The 15,866-nt window shown below is 33.4% G+C and overlaps 2 protein-coding genes across 2 annotated transcripts; both read left to right on the forward strand.

Annotated features, from left to right (window-relative positions):
• Window positions 1–3,260: 3,260 nt before the first annotated feature.
• LOC128200377 (uncharacterized) lies at window positions 3,261–6,542 on the forward strand. Its single transcript, XM_052893618.1, is given in 3 exon segments — window positions 3,261–5,027; window positions 5,030–6,434; window positions 6,539–6,542. Coding segments are annotated over 3 exon segments (2,412 nt in total). The 5' UTR covers window positions 3,261–4,024.
• A 237-nt stretch (window positions 6,543–6,779) lies between these two features.
• Window positions 6,780–8,521, forward strand: LOC128200381 (uncharacterized). The gene has a single exon (XM_052893647.1). The coding sequence runs from the start codon at window positions 6,787–6,789 to the stop codon at window positions 8,254–8,256; it is 1,470 nt and encodes a 489-aa protein (XP_052749607.1). The 5' UTR covers window positions 6,780–6,786; the 3' UTR covers window positions 8,257–8,521.
• Window positions 8,522–15,866: the final 7,345 nt, after the last annotated feature.

The raw sequence follows: 15,866 nt of genomic DNA on the forward strand, positions 1-15,866 counted from the left end.
AAAAAATATATATAAAAATCCCGTGTTACGATGTTCGTTCACATTAATCTACAAAACCGTTTAGGAGATTATAATCATTTTTTTAAATGTGTATTGTTTTTTTTTTTAATTTGAGAGATAGAATGAAAGTATTCTAAATTAAAAAATAGATCGGATAGATGGTGTTAGGAGACAAAGAAAGTTTATTAAGTCAGCTAGTTCTACTATAGATTTATCTTATTGGCTAAAATTGACCATCAAATAAATGCGAAAGTACAGACACGTAGTCTACCGATCCTTCATTTGAATTAAGAAGCGATTAAGCTCTAATATTGCAAATTCTTGGTTCGAATGACCACCCAAAAGGGCAGTAACACACACGACTACCGAATATCAAATATATTATGTGCATAAATTTCGTTTTAAGGCTCGACTGTGTTAAATGACATAACAATAAAAAGCATTATGCACTTTACTCAATTAGTATAAGGATCAAAATTCTATATGTGCATATTTTACCTATATGTTAATCAATCATTACTTCACTTCACATCATTATGAAACTAAACACGTCGGCGGAACTCAAGATTTGTATGACTTCGCAAAGGAAATGGTAAGTACAGTTAGCCTTGCAAGATGATAACCACATCGAACTATTGATTTAACAGTTAGGTAGATAATAATATAACAAATAATTTGATAAATAAATATATAGAATTTTAGTATAACAAATATGTATATGCATTGTAATATTAATGATCGCATGCCGATTTATTTATCAACTCACCTAAAAGGAGGAAGGGTTTCAAATCGCATTTGCTTTTTTATATCAGATATCGTAATTTTTTCGATTCGAAACTGATTATGATGATACCTTTTAAATCGATTAGTCAATATATTTTTTTTTCAAAATTGATGTTAATTTTTATGGAATAACGTCCTTTAGAATTAATCATCTAACTTTTGAGAATATACATTATTATCATGTAGTTTTTATACTGTGAACAATACAACTCTCTTATGCTACTTATATGGCCTATTGCTACGTCATCTTTCCAAAAAAAGTATTCATTGATTCGTATGAATTTCTAGATTTTTCTCTGTACCTGTGGGTATAAATGGGTTTAGCTAGGTGACCACTAGCCATATTACATAATGTCATTAAGTTCCAAACTGAGTAGAGCTTTTACTATATGTGTAGGTACTAGATAACTCATACATGTACTTAGAATTTTTTTTAATACATATTAAACATAAAACATACCCAGACCAATGCAGATGTATTCATAAATGCTTGTATTGTGCGGAGATCGAAAGGTAAAGCAGTATGTAAAACGACTGCACCACGAGGTCGTCGAGTACTCGTTTTAAGGGGATATTAATGGGTTTCTATCCAAATCTCTTCTATTTTCAACCAATTTCAAAAAGAATGTTATAATTTTTTAAACTATCTACTTCATAACTCCGTTAGAAACCGATTTCAATTCCGTAGTCCAGGTTTTAAATTCAAAATAACTAGTTTTGATACAATTGAAGTCAGTTTTTTTAATGGAAAACAGTCTTAAATTATTTGATAAGTGTTAATGACAATTTCGTAATTGTGTGCTCGGCCTGGTCGAGCAGGCGTTTCCTTTTTTATTATTGTCCTACCGTCCACTGTTGTATTTCTGGCACGGTGCCATCTTGTTTTCACTTGGATAGTTGTAACACCATTCAGAACATTATTGTTAACATTTATCTCTAATAAAAACGCACTTATCAACCAGAGTTTATTCTAAAATAAATTTCATTGTGTCCACGACGAGACATAAATTGGCGACCGTGACAGGACCGCATCAAAATATACGGTCTGGAATTATATATCTACCGAAATTCATCATTGGAAGAAGCAAGTCGACGATTATATCCACCTGGTCATCAACAAGAACAATATAGTTGTCGTGTACGTGCTATCCCTATTGTTAATCAGTAGCAGACCTCGTGATATTCAAGAAGCAAAAGTACAAAAAACTCATAGTAAGAGACTACTATATATCGCTGAGCAGTGACGCATCAAAAGCATCACCTCGCAACATATTTATTCAGATAAGTGTCCTAAATATTCCTAACTAATAATTTCTTATATTTATAAAACCTAAAGTACATAATATATATTAAATTTCAGTATTGTTCTGCTTGTGCAAAAATCTACCTACGATAAAAATATTAGAATAAAAATATACTCCCTCTTACTAGAATCTGAGTCGTATTGTATGTATATTGTTTTTCATTTATTTTGAACTATTATAAATTATCATAATTCAATCAATCGTTATATTGATGAGAAAAAGGGAAGGTTTTTTCAAGTTAATGTACATACGCATTATATTAATGTCAACTCCTACCCACCCTTAAACAGATTAGTTTTTCATTTATTTTACTTTTATTTATTTAAAATAACGAGTGTATATACTTGTATTATACACATTAAAAACATTATAGTTATGATAACGAAACGAACGTCATCACTTTACTCCAATTAAGACCCGTTGCCGACTATTTTCAGGTTGCTGCCTGTATCTATTGCTGTTCGACAGCTGATTATATTGCTATTGCTGTTATCATCACAGCCATCTGCCTGCACCTGGATATCGCCTGACGAGGAGCGTGAGCTTACCCATTTATTATATTTATAACTTTTTTTCTAACATTTAACAAATTCAATTTGCAATCAGTGAAGGCTTCTTGTAATTCATTTGTAAGTTTCCTATCTTCACGATAAGTCCTTTACGGAGTTATCAGAAGCATTAGGATAGTAATAAGGTTAATATATTACGTAGTTTGTTATTTTATTATTATTTTTTTACACACTGCTTTGGGTTTATTATATTACACATATATTAATAATAGAAAATTAACTAAAATAATAATCAATAGCATTTTCTGTTTTTATGTAAATTGCATGGAGTCTACCTACATGTAATTTATATAAATATATTTTTGTACAAACATATACATTGTAAAAACTTAATTTAACCCTTTGTCTCAGGTATATAATTGCGTAGAATATTAACTAAATTTATTTAACTAATTTTTAATAAACAAAATGACTGATCCACGAGCTTCATCTACAAGTGTGTACAAAAATACTGATTATAAAGATCTAAGTATTAAACGCAGTTCTATTAAAGGACAAATTACTAAATTTAAGAATTATTTAGATAAGATTACAAGACAGCCTAAACTGACGAATATTGAAATAACCGAGTTATCATTAAAAATCACTAAATTTAAAAGCCTCTCAGCTAGATATGATGAATTGCAAACTCAAATAGAATTGGTAAATAATGAACATTTAGAATCTGAAATTGATGAGCGTGAACGCATTGAGCATGAGTTCATATCATGTTTAGCTACAGCAAAAAATGTTGTCGACGAGCAAAATCAAATAAAAAGTGTAGAACATGATAAGACACGACGCGAATCTCTTTTTCAAGAAGCTCAATGCAGTCTCGATCATAATGAGTGTCGTGTTAAATTACCTCAAATCAATATTGAGAGGTACAACGGATCGGTTTTTCGTTGGCTTGAGTTCAGAGACACATATACTAGCTTAATTCATAATAATGAGCACATCCCACCAATACAAAAATTTCACTACTTAATTTCATATCTAGAAGGTGATGCTGCTCGTGTTATTTCTAATATTGAAGTGTCATCGTCTAACTATAACAGTGCATGGCAATTACTTTATGATCGTTATAACAACAAGCGTCTACTCATAAATCACCATTTAAAACCTTTATTTAATGTCCAACAAGCCACTCGCGAAACTGAAGATTCTTTGCGCTATTTAGTTGACCACATAACCAAAAATCTACGTGCTCTCTCTAGCTTAGGTCAACCAACAGACCATTGGGATACCATTATTATTTTTATTATTACATCTAAGCTTGATAATCGTACACTTCTGAAGTGGGAAGAGCAACGTAATATTATAGATGAATTACCAAATTTAGAACAATTCAAGAAATTTTTAATTGATCGAGCATTTGTTCTCGAATCTATGCGTCGCAATAGATCTGACACTAATAATTTATTATCAGGTAATTCATCAACTTATAAGCATAATAATAATAAACACGCAATCAATACAAAGTCATTTGCTACTACTAGTCAAAATAAAGTATGGCTATGTATTATTTGTAATCAGAATCACAAAATTTATGACTGTCCAATTTTTAAGTCTAAATCCATTAAAGATAAGTTAATTGAAGTTTCTAAATATAAATTATGTCCTAATTGTTTACGGCAAGGTCACCCTGTTAATGAATGTCGCATGGGTCCCTGTAAGCAATGCAAAAAACCTCACAATACTTTATTGCATTCAATTGACAATACAAAAGTCAATAATGCGCAAATACGTGAAGAAAATTCAATGGTTAATTTCTCTAAAGAAGTTAATCGACAAGTTCTTTTATCGACTGCTCTACTTGAAGTTTTGAATCCAATAACCAAAGAGGCAACCAAAGTGCGTGCCTTATTGGATTCAGGCAGTCAATCATCATTTATTACAAAAAAACTACATGAAAAATTATCACTAAATTCAACTCCTATTTCCATGAATGTTATTGGCATTGGCCATAATGCTACCAATAATATAACTGAAAGTTCTATGGTACAAATACAATCTCTAAATAATAAAAGTAAATTTAAATTAAATTGCTTCGTTCTTGATAGACTTACAGGAAGTTTACCACAATTTTGTGTAAATTTAAATTTACCCAAACAGATTATGTTAGCGGACCCAACATTTGACCAACCAGGTCCTATCGATATGTTGATAGGTGCTGACCTCTTTTGGGACATTATACTATCTGAGCAGACTTCCTTAGGTCCAAACAAACCAAAACTTCGTAATTCTGTATTTGGCTGGCTGATCGGCGGTCCCATAAATACATGTAAAAATAATGATATTCATTGTAATAATATAATTGTCAATGCACCTTTATCTAAAGAATCAAATGTTGACGCCCTTCTTACTAAATTCTGGGAACTAGAAGAGCTTCCTCAAAAACTATTTTAAATCCAATAGAATTAGCTTGCGAAAATCACTTTCGTACACATGCACATCGTCTTGAAACAGGTAGGTTTTCCGTAAGTTTGCCACTTCGAGACTCACCAAATTGCTTGGGTGATTCTTATACTCTTGCTAAAAAACGTTTCACTAATCTTGAGAAGCGTTTTCGAAGGAATCATTCTTTGAAAATGGAATATATTAAATTCATGACCGAGTATGAAAATTTGGGTCACCTTTCAGAATCTCCTATTAGATTGCCAAATCCATCATACTTTTTATGTCATCATGCGATTTTTAAAATAGAAAGTGAATGGACTAAAATAAGAGTTGTTTTTGATGGTTCCGCACCTTCGTCCTCTGGTTTCTCAGTTAACGATTTGCAGATGATTGGCCCAAATGTACAGGATTCTCTCTTCTCCATTTTAATTCGTGCCCGACAATATAAATATCTACTTACCGGTGATGTAGAAAAAATGTATCGACAGGTTGAAGTCAATCCGGATGACAGAAACCTGCAGTTAATATTATGGAGAGAAGACGAGTCTTTACCTATCAAAACAATGCAACTAAATACTGTCACTTACGGTACAGCAAGTGCCAGTTATTTAAGCACGAGATGCTTGTGGCAAGTTGGTGATGAGTGTACTGATGAATTAATAAAAACTATTATTCAAAAGGACTTTTATGTAGACGATCTAATTACGGGTTCAAATGACGAGATGGAATTACAATACATCCAAAATTCAGTGGCTACAGAATTGAATAAAGGATGTTTTAATTTACGTAAATACAAATCTAATTTACCCAATATTATTCAAAATTCTTCCAACATTGCTTCTCAGGGTAACCTGATTATTAGTGAATCCTCAAGTACTCTTGGTCTAGGGTGGAATCCTAATAGCGATACATTACATTTTCCTATAAATATACCAATTCCAAGCGAAACCATAACAAAAAGATTTATTATGTCTAATGCTTTTAAGATTTTCGATCCTTTGGGTCTGTTGAGTCCTTGTATAATGCAGCCAAAACTTATGCTTCAAAAGCTATGGCAGCTTAAAGTTGGTTGGGACGAACCCGTACCTGACAACATTGAGCAAGCCTGGCAGGATTTTGCCAATGGATTACCAGTTCTGTCCAATTTACAAATTCCTAGATTCGTTGCATGTGTTTCGCCAAAATTCATAGAAATTCACTCTTTCAGTGATGCGTCCCAAGTAGGTTACGGTGCATGTGTATACGTGAAAACTATAGATATCAACGGTGAAATTTTAGTTAAGTTACTTTGTTCAAAATCAAAAGTAGCTCCACTAAAACCTACTTCAATACCTCGCTTGGAGCTTTGTGCGGCACTTCTTGCTGCTCGACTATCCAAAGCAGTAATAGAGTCAATAAGGTATGTTCCTGACCGCATAATCCATTGGTGCGATTCCAGCATCGTATTGGGATGGTTAAAAGGAGATATATCTAAATTAAAAACATTTGTGGCTAATAGAATAGGTGAAATCCAAGAAAACACGCAGTCGTCTTCCTGGCGTTATGTTCCCACTGCAGAGAATCCTGCCGATTTAATTTCACGTGGTGTAAGTGCCGATCAGCTGTGTCATACAGACATGTGGTGGGAAGGGCCCAAATTTCTGCAAAAGAAAGAAGACGAATGGCCAGTTTTAAAACATGATAATTTTAATAATTTACCTGAGCTTAAAGTGGTTGCTACGTCCGTCATTGTAAACAAATCAATAATAGACATGGAACGGTTTTCAAATCTTAATAGACTGCAAAGATCGGTCGCTTATGTCAATCGCTTTATATACAATATAAAAAACCCCAATATCAAAATATCAGGCCCATTAACTGTTGAAGAGTTGAACAAATCTTTTAACTTTTTATGCACTATATCCCAACAAGAAAGTTTTCCCATTGAACTTAAAGCGTTATCAAATGAAAAATTTTTGAATACGAAATCAAAAATATTATCATTGTCACCGTTTCTTGATAACGATAACTTAATACGAGTGGGTGGGCGTATAGACGCTTCAACCTATCCATATAATAAAAGACATCCAGTTTTATTAGATTCGTCTCATTATTTATGCAAATTGATATTTAGAGCAGAGCACATTCGCAACATGCACGCTGGCCCACAACTGCTTCTAGCCACAGTCAGACAAACTGTTTGGCCCATTAAGGGTAGGTTATTAGCACGAGCAACTGTACGTAAATGTGTACGTTGCCGACGAGTTTTAGGAAAGACGTTATTGCCAAAAATGGGTGATCTACCCTCACAAAGAATTACGCCAGATTTTCCTTTTACATCTGTTGGTATTGACATGGCTGGACCCTTTATTACATTAAATCGAAAGGGACGAGGAGCTAAATTATCTAAGTCTTATTTATGTTTATTTGTATGTCTCCGGTACAAATGCGTTCATTTGGAGGCTGTAAGCGACCTCACTAAGGATGCTTTTATTATGACCTTACGTCGGTTTATATGTCGTCGCGGCAAGCCAGCGGAAATATTTTCCGATAACGGTCGTAATTTTGTTGGAGCCGCTAAAGAACTTAATGGTTTTCTAAAGACTAATAATGAAACATTATCTGAGTTTGCAGTTCAGGAAGGCATTAAATTTATTTTTACTCCTTCTTACGCTCCTCATTTTGGTGGTATTTGGGAAGCAGGAATCAAATCTTCCAAACACCTTATACGTCGTGTAATGGGCAATTCTCATTTAACCTTCGAGGAACTTTCGACTCTTTTTGCACAAGTGGAATCTATATTGAATAGTTGTCCATTGTGTCCCTTATCCTCTTCCCCAGACGACTTCCTATTCCTTTCCCCAGGGCACTTTCTGATTGGAAAACCGCTGAATGCTTTGCCATCCCCTTGTCTAGAAGACTATAAGGAAAGTTGCTTGCGTCGCCATGCACGTCTTGAGCAAATAAGACAGCATTTTTGGCGAAGATGGCAACAAGAATACATCTCTGAATTACAAGTACGGACCAAATGGAAACTTGATACAGCCAAAGTAAAGATTGGAGATTTGGTCTTGCTGCGTGAAGATACTCTTCCTCCGTTATGCTGGCGTACTGGTCGAGTAACAAAATTATATCCAGGACCTGATGGAATCTCTCGTGTCGCAGATGTAAATACAAAGACAGGATGTTACCGGCGACCTCTTGTTCGCCTCTGCCCTCTTCTTGCTGATGAAGACTATTAACGATGGAGACGGTTGAAGAGCGAGTCTTCAACGGGGGGAGTTTATGTTAATGACAATTTCGTAATTGTGTGCTCGGCCTGGTCGAGCAGGCGTTTCCTTTTTTATTATTGTCCTACCGTCCACTGTTGTATTTCTGGCACGGTGCCATCTTGTTTTCACTTGGATAGTTGTAACACCATTCAGAACATTATTGTTAACATTTATCTCTAATAAAAACGCACTTATCAACCAGAGTTTATTCTAAAATAAATTTCATTGTGTCCACGACGAGACAATAAGTATATTTTAAACACCTACACATTTATTCAGCGTACCGTAACCGAGAGACTCAGCGAGTGCATTTACACTAATTGGTTAACCCTTCAACCGCAATTATTATTCATAGCTGATAATAAGGCCATCCTTTTCACCAAATATGGACAATAGAGTTGAAACAATAAGGCTTCCAATTTATGATTGACTGTTTTTGACAATTACTGATTCTAGTACCGCCTACGATTAGTGCTGTATTAGCTTACTTAAATTAAGAGGTGAATCAACCCTGTCATTAACTATCTCTATTCCTTCTAAATTTAGAATTTAAACAAATTTCCATTTTCATTAAAGTCTGTTAACATAGGATCGCAGGGTAACCATAGAATACTTAATACTACCTACTTCGCTGTGACCCTAAGTTCAACACGTTATCAGAAACTGACCCCGTTTCTCGAAGGATCCATTTAATCTAATTTAATATGGAAAGTGGCCGGATAATCAACTGGTCTAATGAGGGGGGACCAGGATCCATTAGTTTTAACTAACATACCGATTCCAGTACCTCTTAAAGCCTGTATCTGCACGTTCGATAACTCTTGTCAAAAAAATTTTCGTTTTATATTTTTTTATGACAGTTCGACATAATTGTGATCACACAGCACCCAGTGTGTACAGAGATAGTCATCACCATCGCATCACTCGTCATCTTTCCACTGCTGAACACAGGCCTCCTCCATAGGCTGCCATAAGGAACGGCTCTAAGCACCTTTTTTTATACAACTTACAATGGCAAACAAGCACCTACATTTACTGACTTCCCGCAATACGTTTGAGTTGGAGTTCCTATGGCATTTGCCTGTACGGATCGCTACTTTTTTTTTGATGGGTGAAAATGGTATGGTAACCCCGCCTGCGCTAACGAGATACGCTGGCGGAGCACCAGTGAAGGGTGATAGATGAGAATGAAAACAGGCCAGTTAGCCCATCATGATGAATTCATCAGGAATTAACCATGATAGTTTCCAGGGGGAACCGCGAGGAAGTCGACCTGGTTGGGTATATTGCTAGCAATGGGATTCTCAGTCTCCATTACTAACAATCCTTTTCCCCCCACGGATCGCTATTTAAGAATCTTTCTTCCCCATCGATTGCCAATTTTTCAAGCTATATGATCAGTCCATTGCCACTTCAGCTTATACTTATAGGGACAGTATGTTTCATGAATGCGAATAAACAAAGATAGAAAGACTTCCCTGAACACAATGACTATTGAAGGAACCGAGTTTATATAAAAGGAGAGAAATGTGATTCCACAACGAAAAAGACAATTTTACAGTGTTGCAGAATAGTACCAGAGTACGAAAGTCAACATTTTGATGTGTAAAGTCCGTCTTATGTACTCGTAGATACAATAACATCATTGGCTCGTTCTTGTTGTCCGGTAACGGAAATGGATAGAGGAATATAGTTCTCCCACCAATTCCTTAGGAATAAGAAGTAAAAAACTGCCGAGCGAGACGGCATCTCTACGTAATTGCAGAGGTTTCGAAAAAATGCAATCAAATCGAACTCACAACGTGTGTCATAGTAAATCATTACATCTCAGAGGTTAAAATATTGTATATAAATAGATAAGGTTCATCCAATATAGCGCATAGGAAATTAAAACGAGTTTGCGTTAGGAAATAATAGTAATGTATTAGATAGATATTGTACAGGGAACGTAAGGTCACGAACAGTATTATATGGTGAAAGAACTTTATGATTTATTGCAATAAGGCTTACTTTTATAAAGATAAATACATACTTATTTATTATCAAATAACAAAACCTGCAGATACGTTAACGTAGTCCTGGATTTGTTTACATAGATTTATATTTATTTGTATACGTATCTATTCAAATTACCTCAAGTGACAGTTGAAATAATTTAGGAAATTAGATGTAAACAGTGTAGAAGTATCTGTACAAGAAGATAATCTACATGAGTTGATATTCATGTAGACTACTCTGTTATACCCACACGGGTATGGAAAATAGAGGTTATAAGAACCATATAAACCAATGTAAGGCTAATGTAACTAGACTATTCGTGGGCCCGTTAGCTTCATATTAGACTAGATCATCGCTTTCCATCAGGTAAGTTCGTAATCAATCGCAGGACCTTTCAATACTAAAAAATCTTTGATTGTAAAAGTATAAGTATTCAGGTAAATTTTAAAGAAAGTTAATTGTTTTATTAACGCATCACTCGCCATTGATAGGGAATTTATCCTTACACGCTTGAACCTAAATAGTCACGCACAGTGCGGTTTCAAAGGATTTTTTCCTGCGAGCGCTTAGGTTGTGGATTGAGCTCCCTGCCGAGGTTTTTCTTAGAGGCTACATTGTAGGGTTCTTCCGAATGAGTATGTTAAGATTTCTAAAGGGTTGGCGACGCGCACGTTATACCTCTAATGTTGCAGGACTACAGTGACCGTTTACCATCAGACGGGCTGTATACTTGTTTGCCACCTTCGTGATATAAAATAACTTTTAATAATAATAGCGTATTTTTCAAATGAAAAACCTAAAACAGAAAAACAATAATATAATGTATAATTAATGTTATCTTAAATATCACTGTTAATCTTTTAATTATACATTAAATAATAAATTTTTCAACTAGACGCATTTCACTCCATTGACAGCTGTTAAATTATTTTCATACCCACTTGTTACTCTAGTGCTGCATTGAATTTGAAACTGTTATTTACAGCTTATAGGTGGACATTTTGCTACTGTTCTCCCATATGAAACAGTTTTCCTTACCTCTACCTTCCATACGTGTCTCTGTGTAGACTACTTTGTGCTAAACAACGAATATAAATGAATAGTCAAAAGTCTGACTTTCTTTTTTGTGTCGTTATTTGTTCTGCAAATATAAGTGACAACTTCAATCAGAAATTTTATTAACATTATTAATGCAAAAGTTTGTAAGAATGAGTGGATGAGTGCATGTTACTTTTATGTTACTCCTTCACGCAAAAACTATTAAACAGATTTGAATGAAATTTTATACACGGGAAGATTATACCCTAACATAGCACATAGCATACTTTCTATACTGGTACTGGTTCAACCGGGCAGTGTCACGGGATATACTAAGTTATTATATAATATGCTAAAAAATTATCTCTCTCGATTACAAAAATAATTAACAAAATCAATTAAATTGGTAAGTGATTCATTATTCATTTTGTTTGTGTACATATTGTTAATCTTTATATTGAAGGGAACAATAATGATTTTCAATAATTCATTCAATTCAGAACTGCTGTAATGTGACACAATTGTGTAATGTTTAATTAAAAATACAAACGAATGGAAATTCTTCTTCTATTGAAAATCTCCCAAAAACTAGTTTTGAATTAGTTATAAAAAAAATTACATGATTCCATAAAGAAGACAAAGTAAGTGTAACACGAAATAACTTACGTTAGTAACGGTAGATTTGAGTAATTCTGTGAGAGCACAAACATAATTTCGTGTAACTTTGACAAATTAGATACAGTGTTAAATTGGGCAAAGTTCGCGAAAGTATCACACTAAATCACCAGACTCTGGTGATAAGCTGTGCCTTACACCGTACAACGCCAACAGTAGAAAGCTAGAACTTTGCTTAACTTTGTATAATGAAATAAGTGTCATGTATCGTAGCAGAATACGCACAAACTATAAACTAACCGCAGATAAAATATGTACTAGTACTTATATAGAAAAACATAGGATACCTTTTATGTTAAACGAGATATACTGACAGACATAATTAGTTTATAATAATATTAGAATATAAAATGTAAAAATGCAGCAGCTTGTACTCAAGCACGCTTAAAATTTTAAATTGATTTAAATATACTTTTTTAAATAGATAGAATGTTTCTATACGCTAATCTAGCTAACATACAATTAATCCTATTAATATTTGTCACACTTTCATGCAAAACCTACTGCAAAGATTTGAATGAAATTTACAACACGGGTAAGATATATCTTAATTTAGTATAATGTAGTAAGCCGCGGAATGTAGCTAGTATAATATATATATATGTACAATAAATAAATTTATCTTTATTAAATTATTTATTCTTGTATTTTTATTTTTAATGAAAACTGTAAAGCTCACCTAGCCGATTGAATAAATAAATTATTAATAAATAAATAAAGTATTAAGATGAAGTACAGGTAATATTTTGAACAAATAATGCGTAGATTTAAAAATAACTTTCCACGATGTTACGACGTGTAAACATCACACAACAATGTAATTCGATGAGCCATCTGTTTCCAGGTATTAATTAAAACAGTTATTTCAATAATACAATCTAGATATGACGAATGTGAAAGGGATTAATTTGTATTTTCAAGTTAAATAACAAGCTTAAACAGTGGATTCGTAATAACTTTTTTAATCTAGGTACCTACCGACGCTATAATTATTTTTAATGCAAATAAGTACTTAGAGATTGTGTATCTTGTGTAAGGTAGATTAATGCGTAGGTTTTATACTAAACTAACCATAGCTCGCCAGTTCGGTCATGTTAATTAGAATACAGTCTATCTCTGGGCAGAATATGATTCAAATCTATTTAACCATTTAAGCGTGATGGTGTAAGCCATATCCAAACATTCAGACATGTTTACAAACATTCACATGTTCAATGTAAAAGTATTTTATACCTGTTCTGTTCTATTATGAACCCATGTTTTCCCGCTGACTGGCAAAGGTTTCTTCCAATTCCTTTCAAATTTTACTACTTTACGCCACATCTAACTAGTTATTTTTATTTGCGTTTAAGTCACTACACTGTCGACATTTGGCGTGGCCTCGCGAATGCTGACCATCTCTATACACACACTGGGTGGAGATCTTTGCTTACTTATTGGGGCTCATGCACCTAATGTGAACTGCACAATTCCATTTAAGCCTAGGCGTCTTCTGACTTAATATGTATGTAGATACAAATACCTGAGGGCGTCGTGGCTTAGTACACCCCAAAAGTGAAAGAAAGGTTTTTAGTAAAGGGTCTAACAATTTCTAGTAGTATTACCCTTATTATTATTATTATATGGACGGCCTGAACGCGATTGCCCTGGTAACTATCGTGGTTAGTTTTTGTTGAATTCATTATGATGGATTCAACAAAAACTACTTAACTTACTTGCTTTCTCTTTCTTTCTCATCTATCAACTCTCACTGGTGCCCCGCCAGCGTATACCTGTAGCTTAGGCGGGGCTACTATTCCATTTTCATTAATTAAAAAAATTATTACTTCAAAAGTTATGAGTTTAAATATGGCTGACATCAAAAGTTTTGTGGAGTAATATGAATTTACAACTATTTCTCCTACGCTGAAAATATTGTCAACAAATCAAATTGATACAAGTGACAGCAGTAAACAATAAATAAGTATATACAATAATGACTAAAAACATTTACATAAAAATATTATCTATAATATTAACTTTTATAATATGAGTGAGATTAATATATAAGGGATTACTTACGTAGGTATTTTTTGAGAACTCTCCCGACTGGCATCGAGGCCCACCGGACCCTTATTCATGAGCGGCATGACACGAACGCGGGAAAATTCACTTCTAATCTTCTATCTACTATCTGAATGACTGACATTTATATACACAGTCCAAGTCAACCGTTTCAAACCTGAAATTATATGTAGACGTTCCTTATTCAGTATTTAGAGAAATTTATTCTTATTTCATTTACATTAAGTATACGATTATTATTTTCCAACAAAATGGCCGTCAACCTATCATTGAAAGTAATTTATTTGAATTTTTTTTTTATTATAACAACTCTGACGGCCCACCTGATGGAAAGTGGTAACCGTCGCCTATAGACATGAGCAGTAACATGAACATAACAGAGTATACTGTTTCGCCCATGATACCCCTCATGCGTTGCCATTCCTGAGGACTCAGGTGTTATTCCTCTGTACCTAGTAAATTCACGCCATATCCCACCCTTCAAACCGAAACACAGCCATGCAAACACAACAGCTTTACTTTTTGTAAGTGCTTTACTGCTTTATTACAACTTTTACTAAATTCGCGGGCATAACTACAAAAGTCATATAAACTTTAATTTCGTTATTACTTCAGCCGTTAACTGTCCACTGCCGAACATAGGCCTTTATATTGTAGTACAAATATAAATTCCATTAATTGATTTAGATTTTTTAATAATATAATTCAGAGAGTGTTTCCAAAATAATTTTAAAAAATGTTGATTGTTTCATTAATTTCTATTGAAATAGACTATACATAAACTATTTTACATAAAATAATGTAGGAAGCAAGAGATGTATATAAGAATGGACATCTTTGAAACTTGAAGCTCTGCCTACCCCGCAAGGAAGTTGGCGTGAAAATAGATAGATAGATATTTATTAAAATAATCGTGTTTAAATTCTTATATAATATATTGATATCATGGTACATTATACAGGTGTTAATGATTTCGGCTTTACCTTGTATAAATTGATATTCTATTCATAACTGGAACAATGGCCAGGAATAACTGGAATTTGGAGCCAATATTTAATACTTTTGAAACTTCATAAATCTGCCAATTCAAAATTGTCTTTTAATGTGACAGTTTATAAACTTATACTTTATATTCGATACTTATTTTGAAACGAAACTTTAAATGTAATTTTATTATATATCCTTTTGTCTTTGTTAGATTTTAATGAAACTTTAGACACTTGTCAGTGGAAATCCTATACAGAGGTAATTCACATTTTTTAGCCGACTTTAATAGAGAATATAAAGAAAATAAGAGAGGCATTCTCAACTCGTTTTGTTTTTAAATATTCATTACCTCATAACTCCGTCAGTTGTTAACCGATTTAGAAAATTATTTTATATCTGAAATGGTATACCTACTTACAAATTGGTACCGTAGAAATTTTATCAAATTCGAGTCAATTGTTTACTTTTTAAATAAAAATAGCTGTTTTGCCGGAATTGAAGCCTCTCTTGTTTATTTCCTCTATTTGTTTCTTTTTTTTTTTTCTTTTATTGGGTGATCAAGTCAAGAAAACTTCTAAAATTCGGTGAATCTATGGAAAAGGTATCTTCAAAACATTATTTAAGTATGTAATGAAACTAGTTGTTTACCGCGGCTATGTCCGTCATTAGTATATTTCATCGTGACGTGATGAAATATAACCTATGTACCAAATTTCATTCAAAATTATTAAGCCCTTTCAGCATGATTGAGTAATGAACATATATTCTTAAATCTTTTGCATTTATAAATACAAGTTTATTTATAGTAGAATAATATA

The sequence above is a fragment of the Galleria mellonella genome, unplaced genomic scaffold, assembly GCF_026898425.1.
Source record: "Galleria mellonella isolate WM207_F2 unplaced genomic scaffold, CSIRO_AGI_GalMel_v1 utg182, whole genome shotgun sequence".
Lineage (NCBI taxonomy): Eukaryota > Metazoa > Arthropoda > Insecta > Lepidoptera > Pyralidae > Galleria > Galleria mellonella.

Excerpts from the sequence above, each read along its gene's own strand:
- LOC128200381 (XM_052893647.1), top strand. The coding sequence starts at position 6,787 with ATGGAACGGTTTTCAAATCTTAATAGACTGCAAAGATCGGTCGCTTAT.